General features: G+C 34.1%; 1 protein-coding gene across 5 annotated transcripts in view; it reads left to right on the top strand.

Annotated features, from left to right (window-relative positions):
- Positions 1-21,192, top strand: part of raph1a (Ras association (RalGDS/AF-6) and pleckstrin homology domains 1a) — an 80,528-nt gene extending 59,336 nt beyond the window's left edge. For all 5 annotated transcript variants that reach the window (XM_056389008.1, XM_056389010.1, XM_056389006.1 and 2 more), the window contains one exon: positions 14,666-21,192. In XM_056389008.1, coding sequence (XP_056244983.1) covers positions 14,666-17,053 — 2,388 coding nt within the window. In that variant the 3' untranslated portion in view covers positions 17,054-21,192. The remainder of the gene's footprint in view (positions 1-14,665) is intronic.
- Positions 21,193-21,601: the final 409 nt, after the last annotated feature.

The following is a 21,601-nucleotide window of genomic DNA, read 5'->3' as shown; positions in this document are numbered from 1 at the left end:
ACATTTTTTTACCTTTTCATGCCTTACTATAGTATGACATTTTACGCCTAACTATACTATGACATTTTATGCCTAACTATACTATGACATTTTATGCCTTACTATACTATGACGATTTTTGACAGTTTTATGCCATACTATACGATGACATTTTATGCCTATATGTACTATGACAATTTTTTTACCTTTTTATGCCTTACTATACTATGACATTTTACGCCTTACTATACTATGACGATTTTTAACCATTTAACGCCTTACTATACTATGACGATTTTTGACCTTTTTATACCTTACTATACTAGGACATTCTATGCCTTACTATACTATGATGTTTTTAGACATTTTTATGCCTTACTATACTATGACGATTTTTGACCTTTTTATGCCTTACTGTACTATGAAGATTTTTGACCTTTTTATGCCTTACTATACTATGACATTTTACGTCTTACTATACTATGACGATTTTTAACCATTTTACGCCTTACTATACTATGACGATTTTTTTCCTTTTTATGCCTTACTATACTATGATGTTTTTAGACCTTTTTATGCCTTACTATACTATGACGATTTTTGACCTTTTTATGCCTTACTATACTATGACAATTTTTGGCCTTTTTATACCTTACTATACTATGACAATTTTTTACCTTTTCATGCCTTACTATACTATGACATTTTACGCCTTACTATACTGTGACGATTTTTGACCTTTTTATGCCTTACTATACTATGACAATTTTTTACCTTTTCATGCCTTACTATAGTATGACATTTTACGCCTAACTATACTATGACATTTTATGCCTAACTATACTATGACATTTTATGCCTTACTATACTATGACGATTTTTGACCGTTTTATGCCTTACTATACTATGACATTTTATGCCTATATGTACTATGACGATTTTTTTATGCCTTACTATACTAGGACATTCTATGCCTTACTATACTATGAAGATTTTTGACCTTTTTATGCCTTACTATACTATGACATTTTACGCCTTACTATACTATGACGATTTTTAACCATTTAACGCCTTACTATACTATGACGATTTTTGACCTTTTTATACCTTACTATACTAGGACATTCTATGCCTTACTATACTATGACGATTTTTGACCTTTTTATGCCTTACTATACTATGACGATTTTTTTCCTTTTTATGCCTTACTATACTATGATGTTTTTAGACCTTTTTATGCCTTACTATACTATGACGATTTTTGACCTTTTTATGCCTTACTATACTATGACAATTTTTGACCTTTTTATACCTTACTATACTATGACAATTTTTTACCTTTTCATGCCTTACTATACTATGACATTTTACGCCTTACTATACTATGACGATTTTTGACCTTTTTATGCCAATCTATACTGTGACTTTTTTTTACCTTTTTATGCCTTACTATACTGTGACTTTTTTTTACCTTTTTATGCCTTACTATACTATGACATTTTTTCACCTTTTTATGCCTTACTATACTATGACATTTTATGCCTAACTATACTATGACATTTTATGCCTTACTATACTATGATGATTTTTTACCTTTTCATGCCGTACTATACTATGACATTTTACGCCTTACTATACTATGAAGATTTTTTTTACCTTTTTATGCCTTACTATACTATGACATTTTACACCTTACCATACTATGACGATTTTTTTCCTTTTTATGCCTAACTATACTATGACATTTTATGCCTAACTATACTATGACATTTTATGCCTTACTATACTATGACAATTTTTTACCTTTTGTGCCTTAATATACTATTTACTAACTATACTACTTACTATACTATGATATTTTTAGACCTTTTTATGCCTTACTATACTATGACATTTTACGCCTAACCATACTATGACGATTTTTGACCTTTTTATGCCTTACTATACTATGACGATTTTTGACCTTTTTATGCCTTACTATACTATGACATTTTATGCCTTACTATACTATGACGATTTTGACCTTTGTATACCTTACTATACTATGACAATTTTTTACCTTTTCATGCCTTACTATAGTATGACATTTTACGCCTTACTATACTATGACGATTTTTGACCTTTTTATACCTTACTATACTATGACATTTTATGCCTTACTATACTATGAAGATTTTTTTTACCTTTTTATGCCTTACTATACTATGACATTTTACGCCTTACTATACTATGACGATTTTTTACCTTTTTATGCCTTACTATACTATGACATTTTATGCTTAACTATACTATGACATTTTGTGCCTTACTATACTATGACAATTTTTTACCTTTTGTGCCTTAATATACTATTTACTAACTATACAACTTACTATACTATGACGATTTTTTACCTTTTTATGCCTTACTGTACTATGACATTTTACGCCTAACTATACTATGACGATTTTTTACCTTTTCATGCCTTACTATACTATGACGATTTTTTACCTTTTTATGCCTTACTATACTATGACAATTTTTTACCTTTTCATGCCTTACTATAGTATGACATTTTACGCCTAACTATACTATGACATTTTATGCCTAACTATACTATGACATTTTATGCCTTACTATACTATGACGATTTTTGACAGTTTTATGCCATACTATACGATGACATTTTATGCCTATACGTACTATGACAATTTTTTTACCTTTTAATGCCTTACTATACTATGACATTTTACGCCTTACTATACTATGACGATTTTTAACCATTTAACGCCTTACTATACTATGACGATTTTTGACCTTTTTATACCTTACTATACTAGGACATTCTATGCCTTACTATACTATGATGTTTTTAGACATTTTTATGCCTTACTATACTATGACGATTTTTGACCTTTTTATGCCTTACTGTACTATGAAGATTTTTGACCTTTTTATGCCTTACTATACTATGATGTTTTTAGACCTTTTTATGCCTTACTATACTATGACAATTTTTTACCTTTTCATGCCTTACTATACTATGACATTTTATGCCTACTATACTATGACGATTTTTAACCATTAAACGCCTTACTATACTATGACGATTTTTGACCTTTTTATGCTTACTATACTATGAAATTTTATGCCCTACTATACTATGATGTTTTTAGACCTTTTTATGCCATACTATTCTATGACGATTTTTGACCTTTTTATGCCTTACTATACTATGACAATTTATGCCTAACTATACTATGACGATTTTTTACCTTTTTATGCCTTACTATACTAGACATTCTATGCCATACTATACTATGATGTTTTTAGACATTTTTATGCCTTACTATACTATGACAATTTTTTACCTTTTCATGCCTTACTATACTATGATGTTTTTAGACCTTTTTATGCCTTACTATACTATGAAGATTTTTGACCTTTTTATGCCTTACTATACTATGATGATTTTTGACCTTTTTATACCTTACTATACTATGACATTTTACGCCTTACTATACTATTACGATTTTTAACCATTTTACGCCTTACTATACTAGGACATTTTATGCCATACTATTCTATGACGATTTTTGACCTTTTTATGCCTTACTATACTATGACATTTTATGCCTAACTATACTATGACGATTTTTTACCTTTTTATGCCTTACTATACTAGGACATTCTATGCCATACTATACTATGATGTTTTTAGACATTTTTATGCCTTACTATACTATGACAATTTTTTACCTTTTCATGCCTTACTATACTATGATGTTTTTAGACCTTTTTATGCCTTACTATACTATGAAGATTTTTGACCTTTTTATGCCTTACTATACTATGATGATTTTTGACCTTTTTATACCTTACTATACTATGACATTTTACGCCTTACTATACTATTACGATTTTTAACCATTTTACGCCTTACTATACTAGGACATTTTATACCTTACTATACTATGACAATTTTTTACCTTTTCATGCCTTACTATACTATGACATTTTACGCCTTACTATACTATGACGATTTTTGACCTTTTTATGCCTTACTATACTATGACATTTTATGCCTATATGTACTATGACGATTTTTGACCTTTTTATGCCTTACTGTACTATGAAGATTTTTGACCTTTTTATGCCTTACTATACTATGATGTTTTTAGACCTTTTTATGCCTTACTATACTATGACAATTTTTTACCTTTTCATGCCTTACTATACTATGACATTTTACGCCTTACTATACTATGACGATTTTTAACCATTAAACGCCTTACTATACTATGACGATTTTTGACCTTTTTATACCTTACTATACTATGAAATTTTATGCCCTACTATACTATGATGTTTTTAGACCTTTTTATGCCTTACTATTCTATGACGATTTTTGACCTTTTTATGCCTTACTATACTATGATGTTTTTAGACCTTTTTATGCCTTACTATACTATGACGATTTTTGACCTTTTTATGCCTTACTATACTAGGACATTCTATGCCTTACTATACTATGATGTTTTTAGACATTTTCATGCCTTACTATACTATGACGATTTTTGACCTTTTCATGCCTTACTATACTATGACATTTTACGCCTTACTATACTATGACGATTTTTGACCTTTTTATGCCATACTATACTATGATGATTTTTGACCTCTTTATACCTTACTATACTATGACAATTTTTTACCTTTTCATGCCTTACTATACTATGACATTTTACGCCTTACTATACTATGACGATTTTTTTCCTTTTTATGCCTTACTATACTATGACGATTTTTGACCTTTTTATACCTTACTTTACTATGAAGATTTTTGACCTTTTTATGCCTTACTATACTATGAAATTTTACGCCTTACTATACTATGACGATTTTTAACCATTTTACGCCTTACTATACTATGACAATTTTTGACATTTTTATGCCTTACTATACTGTGACTTTTTTTTACCTTTTTATGCCTTACTATACTATGACTTTTTTTTTACCTTTTTATGCCTTACTATACTATGACATTTTTTCACCTTTTTATGCCTTACTATACTATGACATTTTATGCCTAACTATACTATGACATTTTATGCCTTACTATACTATGATGATTTTTGACCTTTTTATACCTTACTATACTATACGATTTTTTACCATCTCTATGCCTTACTATACTATGACATTTTATGCCTTACTATACTATGACGATTTTTGACCTTTTCATGCCTTACTATACTATGACATTTTACGCCTTACTATACTATGACGATTTTTGACCTTTTCATGCCTTACTATACTATGACGATTTTTGACCTTTTCATGCCTTACTATACTATGACATTTTACGCCTTACTATACTATGACGATTTTTGACCTTTTTATGCCTTACTATACTATGATGATTTTTGACCTTTTTATACCTTACTATACTATGACAATTTTTTACCTTTTCATGCCTTACTATACTATGACATTTTACGCCTTACTATACTATGACGATTTTTTTCCTTTTTATGCCTTACTATACTATGACGATTTTTGACCTTTTTATACCTTACTTTACTATGAAGATTTTTGACCTTTTTATGCCTTACTATACTATGAAATTTTACGCCTTACTATACTATGACGATTTTTAACCATTTTACGCCTTACTATACTATGACGATTTTTTTCCTTTTTATGCCTTACTATACTATGATGTTTTTAGACCTTTTCATGCCTTACTATACTATGACGATTTTTGACCTTTTCATGCCTTACTATACTATGACATTTTACGCCTTACTATACTATGACGATTTTTGACCTTTTTATGCCTTACTATACTATGATGATTTTTGACCTTTTTATACCTTACTATACTATGACAATTTTTTACCTTTTCATGCCTTACTATACTATGACATTTTACGCCTTACTATACTATGACGATTTTTTTCCTTTTTATGCCTTACTATACTATGACGATTTTTGACCTTTTTATACCTTACTTTACTATGAAGATTTTTGACCTTTTTATGCCTTACTATACTATGAAATTTTACGCCTTACTATACTATGACGATTTTTAACCATTTTACGCCTTACTATACTATGACGATTTTTTTCCTTTTTATGCCTTACTATACTATGATGTTTTTAGACCTTTTTATGCCTTACAATACTATGACGTTTTTTGACCTTTTTATACCTTACTATACTATGACATTTTACGCCTTACTATACTATGACGATTTTTAACCATTTTACGCCTTAATATACTATGACGATTTCTTTCCTTTTTATGCCTTACTATACTATGACGTTTTTTGACCTTTTTATACCTTACTATACTATCAAATTTTATGCCTTACTATACTATGATGTTTTTAGACCTTTTTATGCCTTACTATTCTATGACGATCTTTGACCTTTTTATGCCTTACTATACTATGATGTTTTTAGACCTTTTTATGCCTTACTATACTATGACGATTTTTGACCTTTTTATGCCTTACTATACTAGGACAATTTACGCCTTACTATACTATTACGATTTTTAACCATTTTACGCCTTACTATACTAGGACATTTTACGCCTTTCTATACTATGACGATTCTTTTACCTTTTCATGCCTTACTATACTATGACGTTTTTTGACCTTTTTATGCCTTACTATACTATGACATTTTCATACCTTACTATAAGACATTTTTTAGATATTATGTGAAATAATAAAATGACATTTTTGTGACATATATTTATTAAATATCATACAATGACATTTTCATGACATACATTTTCATGATATATTATACAATGACATTTTCAAAGTATACAATGACATTTTCATGATATGCATTTTTATGACGTTTTATGCCAATCTATACTATGAGAATTTTTGACATTTTTATGCCTTACTATACTGTGACTTTTTTTTACCTTTTTATGCCTTACTATACTATGACTTTTTTTTTACCTTTTTATGCCTTACTATACTATGACATTTTTTCACCTTTTTATGCCTTACTATACTATGACATTTTATGCCTAACTATACTATGACATTTTATGCCTTACTATACTATGATGATTTTTGACCTTTTTATACCTTACTATACTATACGATTTTTTACCTTTTTATGCCTTACTATACTATGACATTTTATGCCTTACTATACTATGACGATTTTTTACCTTTTCATGCCTTACTATACTATGACATTTTACGCCTTACTATACTATGACGATTTTTGACCTTTTCATGCCTTACTATACTATGACGATTTTTGACCTTTTCATGCCTTACTATACTATGACATTTTACGCCTTACTATACTATGACGATTTTTGACCTTTTTATGCCATACTATACTATGATGTTTTTTGACCTCTTTATACCTTACTATACTATGACAATTTTTTACCTTTTCATGCCTTACTATACTATGACATTTTACGCCTTACTATACTATGACGATTTTTAACCATTTTACGCCTTACTATACTATGACAATTTTTGACATTTTTATGCCTTACTATACTGACTTTTTTTTACCTTTTTATGCCTTACTATACTATGACTTTTTTTTTACCTTTTTATGCCTTACTATACTATGACATTTTTTCACCTTTTTATGCCTTACTATACTATGACATTTTATGCCTAACTATACTATGACATTTTATGCCTTACTATACTATGATGATTTTTGACCTTTTTATACCTTACTATACTATATGATTTTTTACCTTTTTATGCCTTACTATACTATGACATTTTATGCCTTACTATACTATGACGATTTTTGACCTTTTCATGCCTTACTATACTATGACATTTTACGCCTTACTATACTATGACGATTTTTGACCTTTTCATGCCTTACTATACTATGACGATTTTTGACCTTTTCATGCCTTACTATACTATGACATTTTACGCCTTACTATACTATGACGATTTTTGACCTTTTTATGCCTTACTATACTATGATGATTTTTGACCTTTTTATACCTTACTATACTATGACAATTTTTTACCTTTTCATGCCTTACTATACTATGACATTTTACGCCTTACTATACTATGACGATTTTTTTCCTTTTTATGCCTTACTATACTATGATGTTTTTAGACCTTTTTATGCCTTACAATACTATGACGTTTTTTGACCTTTTTATACCTTACTATACTATGACATTTTACGCCTTACTATACTATGACGATTTTTAACCATTTTACGCCTTAATATACTATGACGATTTCTTTCCTTTTTATACCTTACTATACTATCAAATTTTATGCCTTACTATACTATGATGTTTTTAGACCTTTTTATGCCTTACTATTCTATGACGATCTTTGACCTTTTTATGCCTTACTATACTATGATGTTTTTAGACCTTTTTATGCCTTACTATACTATGACGATTTTTGACCTTTTTATGCCTTACTATACTAGGACAATTTATGCTTTACTATACTATGATGTTTTTAGACATTTTTATGCCTTACTATACTATGACGATTTTATGCCTTACTTTACTATGATGTTTTTTTACCTTTTTATGCCTTACTATACTATGAAGTTTTTAGATATTTTTATGCCTTACTATACTATGACGATTTTTGACCTTTTTATACCTTACTTTACTATGAAGATTTTTGACCTTTTTATGCCTTACTATACTATGAAATTTTACGCCTTACTATACTATGACGATTTTTAACCATTTTACGCCTTACTATACTATGACGATTTTTTTCCTTTTTATGCCTTACTATACTATGATGTTTTTAGACCTTTTTATGCCTTACAATACTATGACGTTTTTTGACCTTTTTATACCTTACTATACTATCAAATTTTATGCCTTACTATACTATGATGTTTTTAGACCTTTTTATGCCTTACTATTCTATGACGATCTTTGACCTTTTTATGCCTTACTATACTATGATGTTTTTAGACCTTTTTATGCCTTACTATACTATGACGATTTTTGACCTTTTTATGCCTTACTATACTAGGACAATTTATGCTTTACTATACTATGATGTTTTTAGACATTTTTATGCCTTACTATACTATGACGATTTTATGCCTTACTTTACTATGATGTTTTTTTACCTTTTTATGCCTTACTATACTATGAAGTTTTTAGATATTTTTATGCCTTACAATACTATGACATTTTATGCCTTACTATACTATTACGATTTTTAACCATTTTACGCCTTACTATACTAGGACATTTTACGCCTTACTATACTATGACGATTCTTTTACCTTTTCATGCCTTACTATACTATGACGTTTTTTGACCTTTTTATGCCTTACTATACTATGACATTTTCATACCTTACTATAAGACATTTTTTAGATATTATGTGAAATAATAAAATGACATTTTTGTGACATATATTTATTAAATATCATACAATGACATTTTCATGACATACATTTTCATGATATATTATACAATGACATTTTCAAAGTATACAATGACATTTTCATGATATACATTTTTATGACGTTTTATGCCAATCTATACTATGACGATTTTTGACATTTTTATGCCTTACTATACTGTGACTTTTTTTTACTTTTTTATGCCTTACTATACTATGACTTTTTTTTTACCTTTTTATGCCTTACTATACTATGACATTTTTTCACCTTTTTATGCCTTACTATACTATGACATTTTATGCCTAACTATACTATGACGATTTTTTTCCTTTTTATGCCTTACTATACTATGACGATTTTTGACCTTTTTATACCTTACTGTACTATGAAGATTTTTGACCTTTTTATGCCTTACTATACTATGACATTTTACGCCTTACTATACTATGACGATTTTTTTCCTTTTTATGCCTTACCATACTATGATGTTTTTAGACCTTTTTATGCCTTACAATACTATGCCGTTTTTTGACCTTTTTATACCTTACTGTACTATGAAGATTTTTGACCTTTTTATGCCTTACTATACTATGACAATTTATGCCTATATGTACTATGACGATTTTTTTACCTTTTTATGCCTTACTATACTAGGACATTCTATGCCATACTATACTATGATGTTTTTAGACATTTTTATGCCTTACTATACTATGACAATTTTTTACCTTTTCATGCCTTACTATACTATGATGTTTTTAGACCTTTTTATGCCTTACTATACTATGAAGATTTTTGACCTTTTTATGCCTTACTATACTATGATGATTTTTGACCTTTTTATACCTTACTATACTATGACAATTTTTTCCCTTTTCATGCCTTACTATACTATGACATTTTACGCCTTACTATACTATGACGATTTTTAACCATTAAACGCCTTACTATACTATGACGATTTTTGACCTTTTTATACCTTACTATACTATGAAATTTTATGCCCTACTATACTATGATGTTTTTAGACCTTTTTATGCCTTACTATTCTATGACGATTTTTGACCTTTTTATGCCTTACTATACTATGACAATTTATGCCTATATGTACTATGACGATTTTTTTACCTTTTTATGCCTTACTATACTAGGACATTCTATGCCATACTATACTATGATGTTTTTAGACATTTTTATGCCTTACTATACTATGACAATTTTTTACCTTTTCATGCCTTACTATACTATGATGTTTTTAGACCTTTTTATGCCTTACTATACTATGAAGATTTTTGACCTTTTTATGCCTTACTATACTATGATGATTTTTGACCTTTTTATACCTTACTATACTATGACATTTTACGCCTTACTATACTATTACGATTTTTAACCATTTTACGCCTTACTATACTAGGACATTTTATACCTTACTATACTATGACAATTTTTTACCTTTTCATGCCTTACTATACTATGACATTTTACGCCTTACTATACTATGACGATTTTTGACCTTTTTATGCCTTACTATACTATGACATTTTATGCCTATATGTACTATGACGATTTTTGACCTTTTTATGCCTTACTGTACTATGAAGATTTTTGACCTTTTTATGCCTTACTATACTATGATGTTTTTAGACCTTTTTATGCCTTACTATACTATGACAATTTTTTACCTTTTCATGCCTTACTATACTATGACATTTTACGCCTTACTATACTATGACGATTTTTAACCATTAAACGCCTTACTATACTATGACGATTTTTGACCTTTTTATACCTTACTATACTATGAAATTTTATGCCCTACTATACTATGATATTTTTAGACCTTTTTATGCCTTACTATTCTATGACGATTTTTGACCTTTTTATGCCTTACTATACTATGATGTTTTTAGACCTTTTTATGCCTTACTATACTATGACGATTTTTGACCTTTTTATGCCTTACTATACTAGGACATTCTATGCCTTACTATACTATGATGTTTTTAGACATTTTCATGCCTTACTATACTATGACGATTTTTTACCTTTTCATGCCTTACTATACTACGACATTTTACGCCTTACTATACTATGACGATTTTTTACCTTTTTATGCCTTACTATACTATGACGATTTTTGACCTTTTTATACCTTACTATACTATGACAATTTTTTACCTTTTCATGCCTTACTATACTATGACGATTTTTGACCTTTTTATGCCTTACTATACTAAGACGTTTTTATGCCTTACAATACTATGACATTTTATGCCTTACTATACTATGAACTTTTTTGACCTTTTTATGATTCACTGTACTAAGACGTTTTTATGCCTTACTATACTATGACATTTTATGCCTTAATATACTATAATGTTTTTTCTACCTTTCTATGCCTTACTATACTATGATGTTTTTGACCATTTTATGCCTTACTATACTATGATGTTTTTTGACCTCTTTATGCCTTACTATACTATGACATTTTTTGACATTTTTATGCCTTACTATACTATGACATTTTACGCCTTACTATACTATTACGATTTTTAACCATTTTACGCCTTACTATACTAGGACATTTTACGCCTTACTATACTATGATGTTCTTAGACGTTTTTATGCCTTACTATACTATGACGATTCTTTTACCTTTTCATGCCTTACTATACTATGACGATTTTTTTACCTTTTCATGCCTTACTATACTATGATGTTTTTAGACCTTTTTATGCCTTACTATACTATGACATTCTATGTCTCACTATACTATGACATTTTATGCCTTACTATACTATGACATTTTATGCCTTAATATACTATGTTTTTTTACCTTTCTATGCCTTACTATACTATGATGTTTTTGACCATTTTATGCCTTACTATACTATGATGTTCTTAGACGTTTTTATGCATTACTATACTATGACGTCTTATGCCTTACAATCCTATGACATTTTTTGACCTTTTTATGATTCACTATACTAAGACGTTTTTATGCCTTATTATACTATGTAGTTTTTTGACGTTTTCATGCATTACTATACTATGATCTTCTTAGTCGTTTTAATGCCTTACTATACTATGACCTTTTTTTTTCCTTCTTATGCCTTATTATACTATGACATTTTATGCCTAAGTATACTGTTTTTCGACCTTTTTATGCCTCACTATACTATGACATTTTATGCCTTACTATACTATGACATTTTATGCCTTAATATACTATGTTTTTTTACCTTTCTATGCCTTACTATACTATGATGTTTTTGACCATTTTATGCCTTACTATACTATGATGTTCTTAGACGTTTTTATGCTTACTATACTATGACGTCTTATGCCTTACAATCCTATGACATTTTTTGACCTTTTTATGATTCACTATACTAAGACGTTTTTATGCCTTATTATACTATGTAGTTTTTTGACGTTTTCATGCATTACTATACTATGATCTTCTTAGTCGTTTTAATGCCTTACTATACTATGACCTTTTTTTTTCCTTCTTATGCCTTATTATACTATGACATTTTATGCCTAAGTATACTGTTTTTCGACCTTTTTATGCCTCACTATACTATGACATTTTATGCCTTACTATACTATGACATTTTATGCCTTAATATACTATGTTTTTTTACCTTTCTATGCCTTACTATACTATGATGTTTTTGACCATTTTATGCCTTACTATACTATGATGTTCTTAGACGTTTTTATGCCTTACTATACTATGACGTCTTATGCCTTACAATCCTATGACATTTTTTGACCTTTTTATGATTCACTATACTAAGACGTTTTTATGCCTTATTATACTATGTAGTTTTTTGACGTTTTCATGCATTACTATACTATGATCTTCTTAGTCGTTTTAATGCCTTACTATACTATGACCTTTTTTTTTCCTTCTTATGCCTTATTATACTATGACATTTTATGCCTAAGTATACTGTTTTTCGACCTTTTTATGCCTCACTATACTAAGATATTTTTATGCCTTACTATACTATGACATTTTATGCCTTACCATACAATGACGTTTTTTGGCCTTTTTATGCCTTACTATACTATGATTTTTTTATACGTTTTTATGCCTTACTATACTATGACGTTTTTTTTTCCTTCTTATGCCTTATTATACTATGACATTTTATGTCTAAGTATACTTTGTCATTTTTGTACCTAACAGTTATTTTTATAGTTTACTACATTTTTGAGATATTATGCGAAACATATATATATATGACATATATAAGTTCATGACATTTTATACAATGACATTTTTACAACATATTATGCAATGACATTTTTATATTATACAACATTTTTATGACATATCAGGCAGTGACAGTTTTATGACGTATTATACAATAAAATTTTTTGACATATACAATGACTTTTCTACATCATACACATATTATACAATGTCATTGATTGACCTTAGTTGATCCATAGTATCTCAGGATGTCATCAGAATGTTTTCACTGAGTGGGAAAGTTTGTGTTCAGATTGTGATTGACCTCATTCATCGTCACGATGTGTTTGGAGTTTAAATGGATGTGTGTTCTCAGACTGCACTGGTTTGTTCATTGAGTTCTTGCATCCTGTCAAGGGATTGGGTTCAATAGCATTTCCTCAAATCTGAATCCAAGTTCTGAATCTGCATTTTTTCAAATTGCTTATCCTTTTCTGTGGTGGGGAAGGAAAATATACGTTCATCAATCCTGTCCTAACCCTCTCCTCACTGGGGGCCTGTCTGCAGCTTCAGGAACAATAACAGCTAAAGTAACAACAACACAGTGCATATTCTATTTTAACATTGAATGAACTGAATAAACTGCTGATTATTTCCTTGCACAACTCACTAAATATTACCTGTAGGTGAACTTGTTTCACTGTTACAGAACGCAGAATATGGTGTTACACTGGCAGTAGTTATCAAAAATGCCGCAAGTTCTTACTTTGAACACCATTGAACGTTAGATATTTAAACAAAGGACTCATTGACTTGTTGACTTTTGAACATTTAAGCTGATTCAACATGCATTTCACCAACTTGGATTCAAAATGGAACAAACTATCGGAACCCATCCCTAATCTTGTCTTGAATTGTTTGGTTTTCAGAAACATGACAATGGTAGAGTTGTTTATGACTTGTTGTAATTTTACTTCTTTCTCTCCCATCACCCCTTTCTCTGTCTCTCTCCTTACCACCTTCTCCTTCTTTCCCCCTTCTTCCTCCTCTTGCGCTCCCATTTCTTGTTCCTTTCTCCAGATGATGAAGATAGACCCTATCAGTAGACCTATCCCTCTCCAGATACCTTCCCTCTCTCCACAACCCCTCCCTCTCTCTCAGCCTCAGACCCCACCCTCCCGGACCAGCTACACCGACGGCCTCATCCCATCTGAGGATTCCTCCCCATCACCTCCCTCGCCTCCACCACCTCCGCCTCCTCCCCCTATCGCAAGTGTGGCCCATCAGTCAGCACCTACCTCCTCATATGTCAAGTACAGCACACTGGCTCGCCTGCAGAGCCAGAACCAGTCCAGGACACAGCTGCCAGGAGCCACCCCACCATCCCTCCCCATCCAGTCTACAAAACCAAACTACAATACCCTCCCAGCCGCTTACAGCACCTCCCCTCCATTACCACCATCTCCTCCCCCGCCTCCTCCACCCACACTGCCAGCTCCTGGCTCAGCCATGGCTGCGTTGAGATTTGGTCCATCTAGCCCCTCTGCTCTGCCACCACCACCCCCGCTGGAAGAGGAGATGCAGGAGTCCTCCTACCTCCCCCCTCCTCCACCAGAGAGCCTGGAGGCCAATGGGTTGCTGCTTCCTCTCCCTCCAGAGCCCATCCTCAACTCCTGTCCTCAGCTCTCCAACGCTGGCCTCCAGCAGTTCTTGGCACAGAAGTTTCCCAACATGGTGTATGACTTCAGCCCAGGAGTACCCGACGATGACTCTCCTCCTCCTCCTCCACCTCCGGCTGAGCTTTCTCCTCCTGCTTCCCTGCAAGCTCTCCGGCCTCTTTCCCCCAATGCGCCCCCTCCTGCACCTCCAAAAACCTTTACTGGTGGTTTTCCCCCTCAAACTGCTCCCAAACCTTCTGGTCCCTCTTCCCTTCCCATTGCCCTCTCACCTGTGTCACCCACACCGCTCCACAGTGGCCACGGGCCAGTTAAAAAGCAGCAGAGTTTCTCAACAGGTCATTCCCCAAATCAGCCACCTCCCACATTGCCAAAGCAGCACAGTCTCTCTTCCAAAAACCTTGCCCTCTCTCCTTCCTCCTCCTCTTCCGTCTCCATTGCAGCTGCTACCTCCTCTTTGGTCAAACAGATTGTCAATCAGTTCCCAGGAAATGCTGCCCCTTCCTCTCTGCCTGCCTCCAACTCCATGGAAGGATCTAAGTTCTCTGCTCCTCAGTCTCCTCCTGCCGTCAAGGCCAAACCAAAATGGCAGCCAGGAGGTGTTGTGGCGCCACAGTCCCCAGAGTTCCCCCCACCTCCTCCTGACAGCTCCTTAGGAGATTTCCCTCCTCCTCCCTCTTCATCCTCGTCCAGAACAGGCTCCCCTATAAAGAAGTCGCCTTCCACCTCATCCACAGGATCCATCAAGCGAGGGCCTCCACCAACCCCACAAAGAGCCTCCTCCATTCGGTCCAGTTCAGGCGAGACTCAAGAGGAGAGGCCAAAGAAGGTGGAGAGCCTGGTCAACAAATTTGGCCAAACTCCTCAAACGGGTACGTCCTCAAGCTCCTCGTCAGCGACTGGGTCTCCTTCAAAAGATTCTTCTGCGCTTCCTGCTCCGCTCCCTAAGCCGGGGAAGCTGAACTTAGCGAACCTCCCGTTGGCGCTCCAGGGGCTACAAACAGGCCAGCACCATCAGCCGTCTGACTTCCCATCCCCTCCTCCCCCACCTCCCCCCTCCCAGCCTACTCACCTTGAGTCTCCTGACTACTTCCCACCTCCCCCCAGTGACTTTGAGCTTTTCCCTCCTCCTCCCCACCCGTCAGAGTTCCACCAGACCCCTAAGGTCGCTGTGGTGAACCCCCAGCCTCAGATGCAGCCGCATCAACAGTCAGCAACCTCCTCCATGTCATCGTCGTCATGGAAACAAGGCTCACTGAAAAAGGGGGCAGTCCCTCCTCCAACACTGAACCGGCGGAGCAGCAACACGACCCAGTATGACAATACAATTTCAATGCCCCTCTCGCCGCCTCCCCTGTCTCAGACACCACCTCCTTCCCTGTCCTCATACTCCTCCTCCTCCTCCTCCTCTCCCGTCCCCCCCACCTCCCCGAAATCAGCAGGGCCGGTCTCGCTGGCACTAAAGCCTCACTTCCTGGAAGACCTCAATCGCACTCTTAAGCGGAAGTCAGTGTCTCGCCATGGCTCGCTCACCTCCTCCCACCTCATCTCCTCTAAGATGGACCCTGTGGGCACCATGGACGACATGGCGCTCCTCCCACCACCCCCTCCGGAGCTAATGCAGCAGCAGCAGCAGGGCGTCCGGGGACACTCCCAAACTTTGTCTCGCCACCACACGCACTCCCACTCCACCAAACATGCCAACATCTCAGGCTATGCAACGCTGCGGCGAGGCCCACCTCCCGCTCCTCCAAAAAGGGACCAAAGCACCAAACTGACCAGTGACTGGTAGGGAGCAAGGACACTGGGTGGAGCCTAAAGAACTGAACTGACTATTTAGGTCTCATCGTTACTGCAGAGAAGAAATAATCGATGTCTGTCTTGACTTGTCCGTCTCTCCTCATCCTAAACCATCCACCCTTGGATCTCCGAGCAAGTAGCAAACCGTGTTTCCTACTCTTAATCTCAGATTATGATTGTTCCTATTATCCTCATTATTACTATCATTACCAATACATGTTTAATCCAATGACATGAGCAAAAATACATATATATATATATGTATATATATATCTGTATACAAGCAAGCCAGAAAATCACCTATCAAGCTTTTTTCACAATGTCTGTGCAGCTTTGCATTGAAATATACAAAAGACAAGACTTGAACGACAACGGCAACAGAGACAATTTGCTGCAAAATAACTGGTACTGCATGGAGCCGTGGCAATGGAAGTAACGTTACTGATGAAGGGAAGGAGGGATTAATGGAAGGACGCGAAAGCGAGATGGCGTGTACAGAAATGTTGAGGGGTTGGGGGGGCTGTGGGTGGGGGCAGTCTTAGAGGGAGCATTGCCATTTATTTCAAACTTTTTTTGTGTGTTTTTATATAAGATTATTTAATACTGGAAAGATATTGTTATTATAATTATTTTAAGTTTTTAAGAAGTGTCAGAAGAGAATGAGTTTGACTGGACATGGGTCTGTATTCTCAAAAATATGATGAAGTGTTGACCTGGTTACCAAACTAGCATACAGCTAGTTCCACTGAGTTTATATATTTAGATCATGTGATCTAAACATATTTCTTTAGATCAGAGCTTCTTGGCTGATTTTTGTTGACTTACAAGGATAAGACTTGATGTTTAAATGCACACTGATTTTACACTTTTTGTCAGTCAGCTAGAGAACCACCCTGTAAGGTTGTGCTCAGATTACAGGTGTTTCTAAAATCCCAACCAAGATTACAATTATAACACCAGAGGGAACTACACATCAAGTTATTCTCACGTCTTCCCTTCCCTCTGTAAAGTTAGTCTTGCACATTTAGACATACTTTTCCTTCCTCTCAGCTGTCCACATAACCCATCCAGATTTCAATTTGTTCATTTTAATCAGATCTGACTCTGGGACCAGAACCTCCTGTAGTCTGAGCTCAGCCTTTGCACATCAGTCAGTCAGCGACATCAAACAAATGTCCACGTTTTCATGACAGACTTGATTACCACCTTGTTTAAACAGACTCTGTTCCGTGAATTCATCAGTGAGTCAGTCAGCTTTGCAGTCAGTGTTTTGATAGCTTGTAGACCAAGCAGCTAGTCAGCTACAATGAACTGTGTGAAAGAAGGTGATCATCAATTTGCTAGTTAATAAATCAGTCACTTGTTTGTCATCGTAACGACTGGTCAATGACTTTGCTCGTTAGTTATTAAAAGGTGTGAGTCCACTTAGCGTTTAGTGATCAGAGTAGCCTGGGTGAACAAGTGCCTGAAAAATGAAACACTCGTGTGGTAACATCATATCCTGCTGAAACTTTACCTTCAGTGATGCCACTCTTTTGAAGTTTTGAAGCCTGGAGTTTAGGTTTACCATTCACACACTGCCAATTTGATCAGACACTGTGGCCAGAAAAATCCTAATTTGGAGCAAATGTAAGAGGAGCTTATGTGGCACAAGAAGCAGAAGTTAACATAGGTGAGAGTGATTGTCTTAGACACCTGTAAATCAAGAGATTATACTCCTCTTTAGGCCTTAATTTTCTCATTAATCATCATGAGAGCTCGTATTAGAATGGGTCAAGGTATACTTTGCCAGACAACAGAGGCCTCATGCAATTGCAGGAGTCTCCCATTCAGATCTTTACATTTGAAACTAGGGCTGCAACTAACAATTATTTTCATGTAGAGAGTTCTGAAGAGTTTTGTTTATAAAATGTCATGAAATAGTGATAAATGCCTCTTATCTCCCACAGTTCACAGTCATGACTTCAGATGTCTTGTTTTGTCCAACGGTCCAAAACCCAAAGACATTCAGTTCACTGATGCGTATCACAAAGAAAATATTCAAATCCTCAAATTCATGTTTGGTATTTTTGCTTTAAAAATGACAGAAACAATTAGCTGATTATCAAAATAGTTGCAGACAAATTTTCTGTTGATCATCTATTGAATTAATGAGCTCCCATATCCAGTAATCACATCTCATTTCTGTCCTGTAGTAATTCCAGTGGTTTGTCTCTGTTTGTACTTACAATTACATTTATGTTGTAACTTTAAACTCCAGCCTCTTCCACTGTGATATGTATTATTATGAATGAGTGACACTGGGCATCTTTTAACCAAATTTCAACCAGATCATACTTAAGAGTTGAAACCATTAACTGATTGGTCAATCGACAGCAAATGAATCTGCAACAAGTTTTGTTTTTGTATTCTTATGAATTTTGTTGTTTATTTTTCCATCATCCAAACTAGAAAATTCAAAACCTTTGGGCACTTGGGGATTTTTCACTACTTTCTAACACTACTGACATTAACCTAAAGTGCAGGTTCCCATATAAAACACAAAAGTAAGACCACTCTTATAATAGAAAAAAAACTGATGCCAGGAGGCAGGTGCAAGCACTTAAAAAGCAGTGGCACTTAGAGAAAGATGCCTAGTGGATACAACCTGGGTCAGTTTGGGAATCAGCAATCTAGTAGTCTAGCTTGTAAATCAGTACATAATTTGACTCTGGTTTTAGCAACATGTTTGAAAAATGTCTTAGTCAGTGCAGTATTCTCGTTAGTTAGCCTGTGACGGCTACATCCGATTAGGTAGCCAGCTGGATGAACCCTGTCAGTCAAGTAGTCTGCTGCTATATCCAAGCATCCTTCCACACTCTTATAGCTACAGAATCATGGTCTGTCATTTTAAAAGAAATAACTGTTTAGATCAGCTGATAAAGGCTGTATCATTTCCTCTTAATAGTTTTTTTTTTACACTTTATGTGCAGCTGAACCTGTTTTACTGTTTTTATCTCCCTTGCAGCCTCTAGATTAAAATCTGTCAGCATGCCGTTACCATCACCAGTGCAACAGCACAGATGCCAAAAATGTGATATTACTGCTCCGGATTATTTGATTTTTAATGTGCAATCGTTTGTTTTTGAAGCACTCTGATTTAATTTTAATGTGCCATTCTGGTAAAAAAAAAAAAAAAAAAAAAAATGATTTCAATTCATTTCAAATTTGTCTGTTTTGTATTATTGTTAGACGTAAAGGGGGAATTCATCCAAGAGAAGTACTTCCTTTGCCCACAGTCCTGCAGGAAGATAATCACAAGGCCTACATCATGGTGCATCTGAGTGACATTCAAGAACAACATACAGTTCAACACTGTCAGGCCTGCTGTTGCATTTAAAATAAATGAGTCAAACCGAAGTGCAGATTCTAGAGTTTTTACCTAGGTCGAATTAGATTTTTCCCAGGCTTTGAAAATTTGGGGGACATGAGGAAGTGTGGAAGATTGATTTTCAAATATGTTTGAGTCATTGTTTTTAAGCTTCCTGTGACATCTGATGATAGATGCAGTGGCGCAGTGACAGCATATTGCACATCATATTAAACCAAAAAAGTCACACTAGTCAACACGCTCCGCTCTTGGTGAATACAAAAAGTTATATTATTACCTTCAAATTAAATCTGTATGGTCATGTTTTCAACCAAATCTCTTGTGTGTATGATATGGTTGGCTTTCCGAGTATCTTAAGTTGTGGGAAAACTGTTGGTAACATCAATGATTGTCAACAAAGATGGGCGTTATCTTGTTTTTCAAATATGGTATATGATTCTGTTTTAATTCCATTTCAAACCTCTGTTCAGGAACAAAAAAAAGTGGACACACTATTTCTAAAATCTGTACATCACAAACTTGTGAACTCTGAGCTACCAGAAACTTTAGTTACAGTCAATAAGATATTGGTAGATTGGGCAAACAAGCTCTCTTGAAGGCACCGTATGAAGTGAAAGTTACAATTTTAGAGAGGTTAAAGGTCGGAAAACTCATTGCTTTCAATCCCTGTCATAAAGAGTTGTGTAAGGCAACAGAGAAGCAGGAATATCGCCCGTTTTCTTGCCCAGACGCTTGTGATAAATAAAATGTTCAAACCACGACTATGTTGCAAAGATATTGTGTCATATGAGGGAAAACACAAAGGGTTCAACATCTAAACACAGAAATTAATATCACTCAGAGTGCATACCACCATCAAGGCCACACAATCATCCTACTTGGTTATTTAAGTAAGAGAAAATGTTTGTAATATTTTGACCTTACAAAGTAGGAATAGCTTAGGTGTTACTACTAAGGACGGTCAGTACAAACAGAGTTAAAACATAATGTTGATTAGATGATGGACATTTGTTTTGGAGAAAAAAGCCAATTAATATACATGTATAATTCTGCTGGAGCACAGACTAAAGGTAAAATGACACCAGATTGTTTCAATCCAATTTAAAGGAATGAATAAATTACAATAGGTTCTCAGGTTTGTCACACTACCTAATGCTAAAACACGTGTAT

The sequence above is a fragment of the Seriola aureovittata genome, chromosome 11 (genome assembly GCF_021018895.1).
Source record: "Seriola aureovittata isolate HTS-2021-v1 ecotype China chromosome 11, ASM2101889v1, whole genome shotgun sequence".
Classification (NCBI taxonomy): domain Eukaryota; kingdom Metazoa; phylum Chordata; class Actinopteri; order Carangiformes; family Carangidae; genus Seriola; species Seriola aureovittata.
This window is presented reverse-complemented; position numbering and strand designations above follow the sequence as displayed.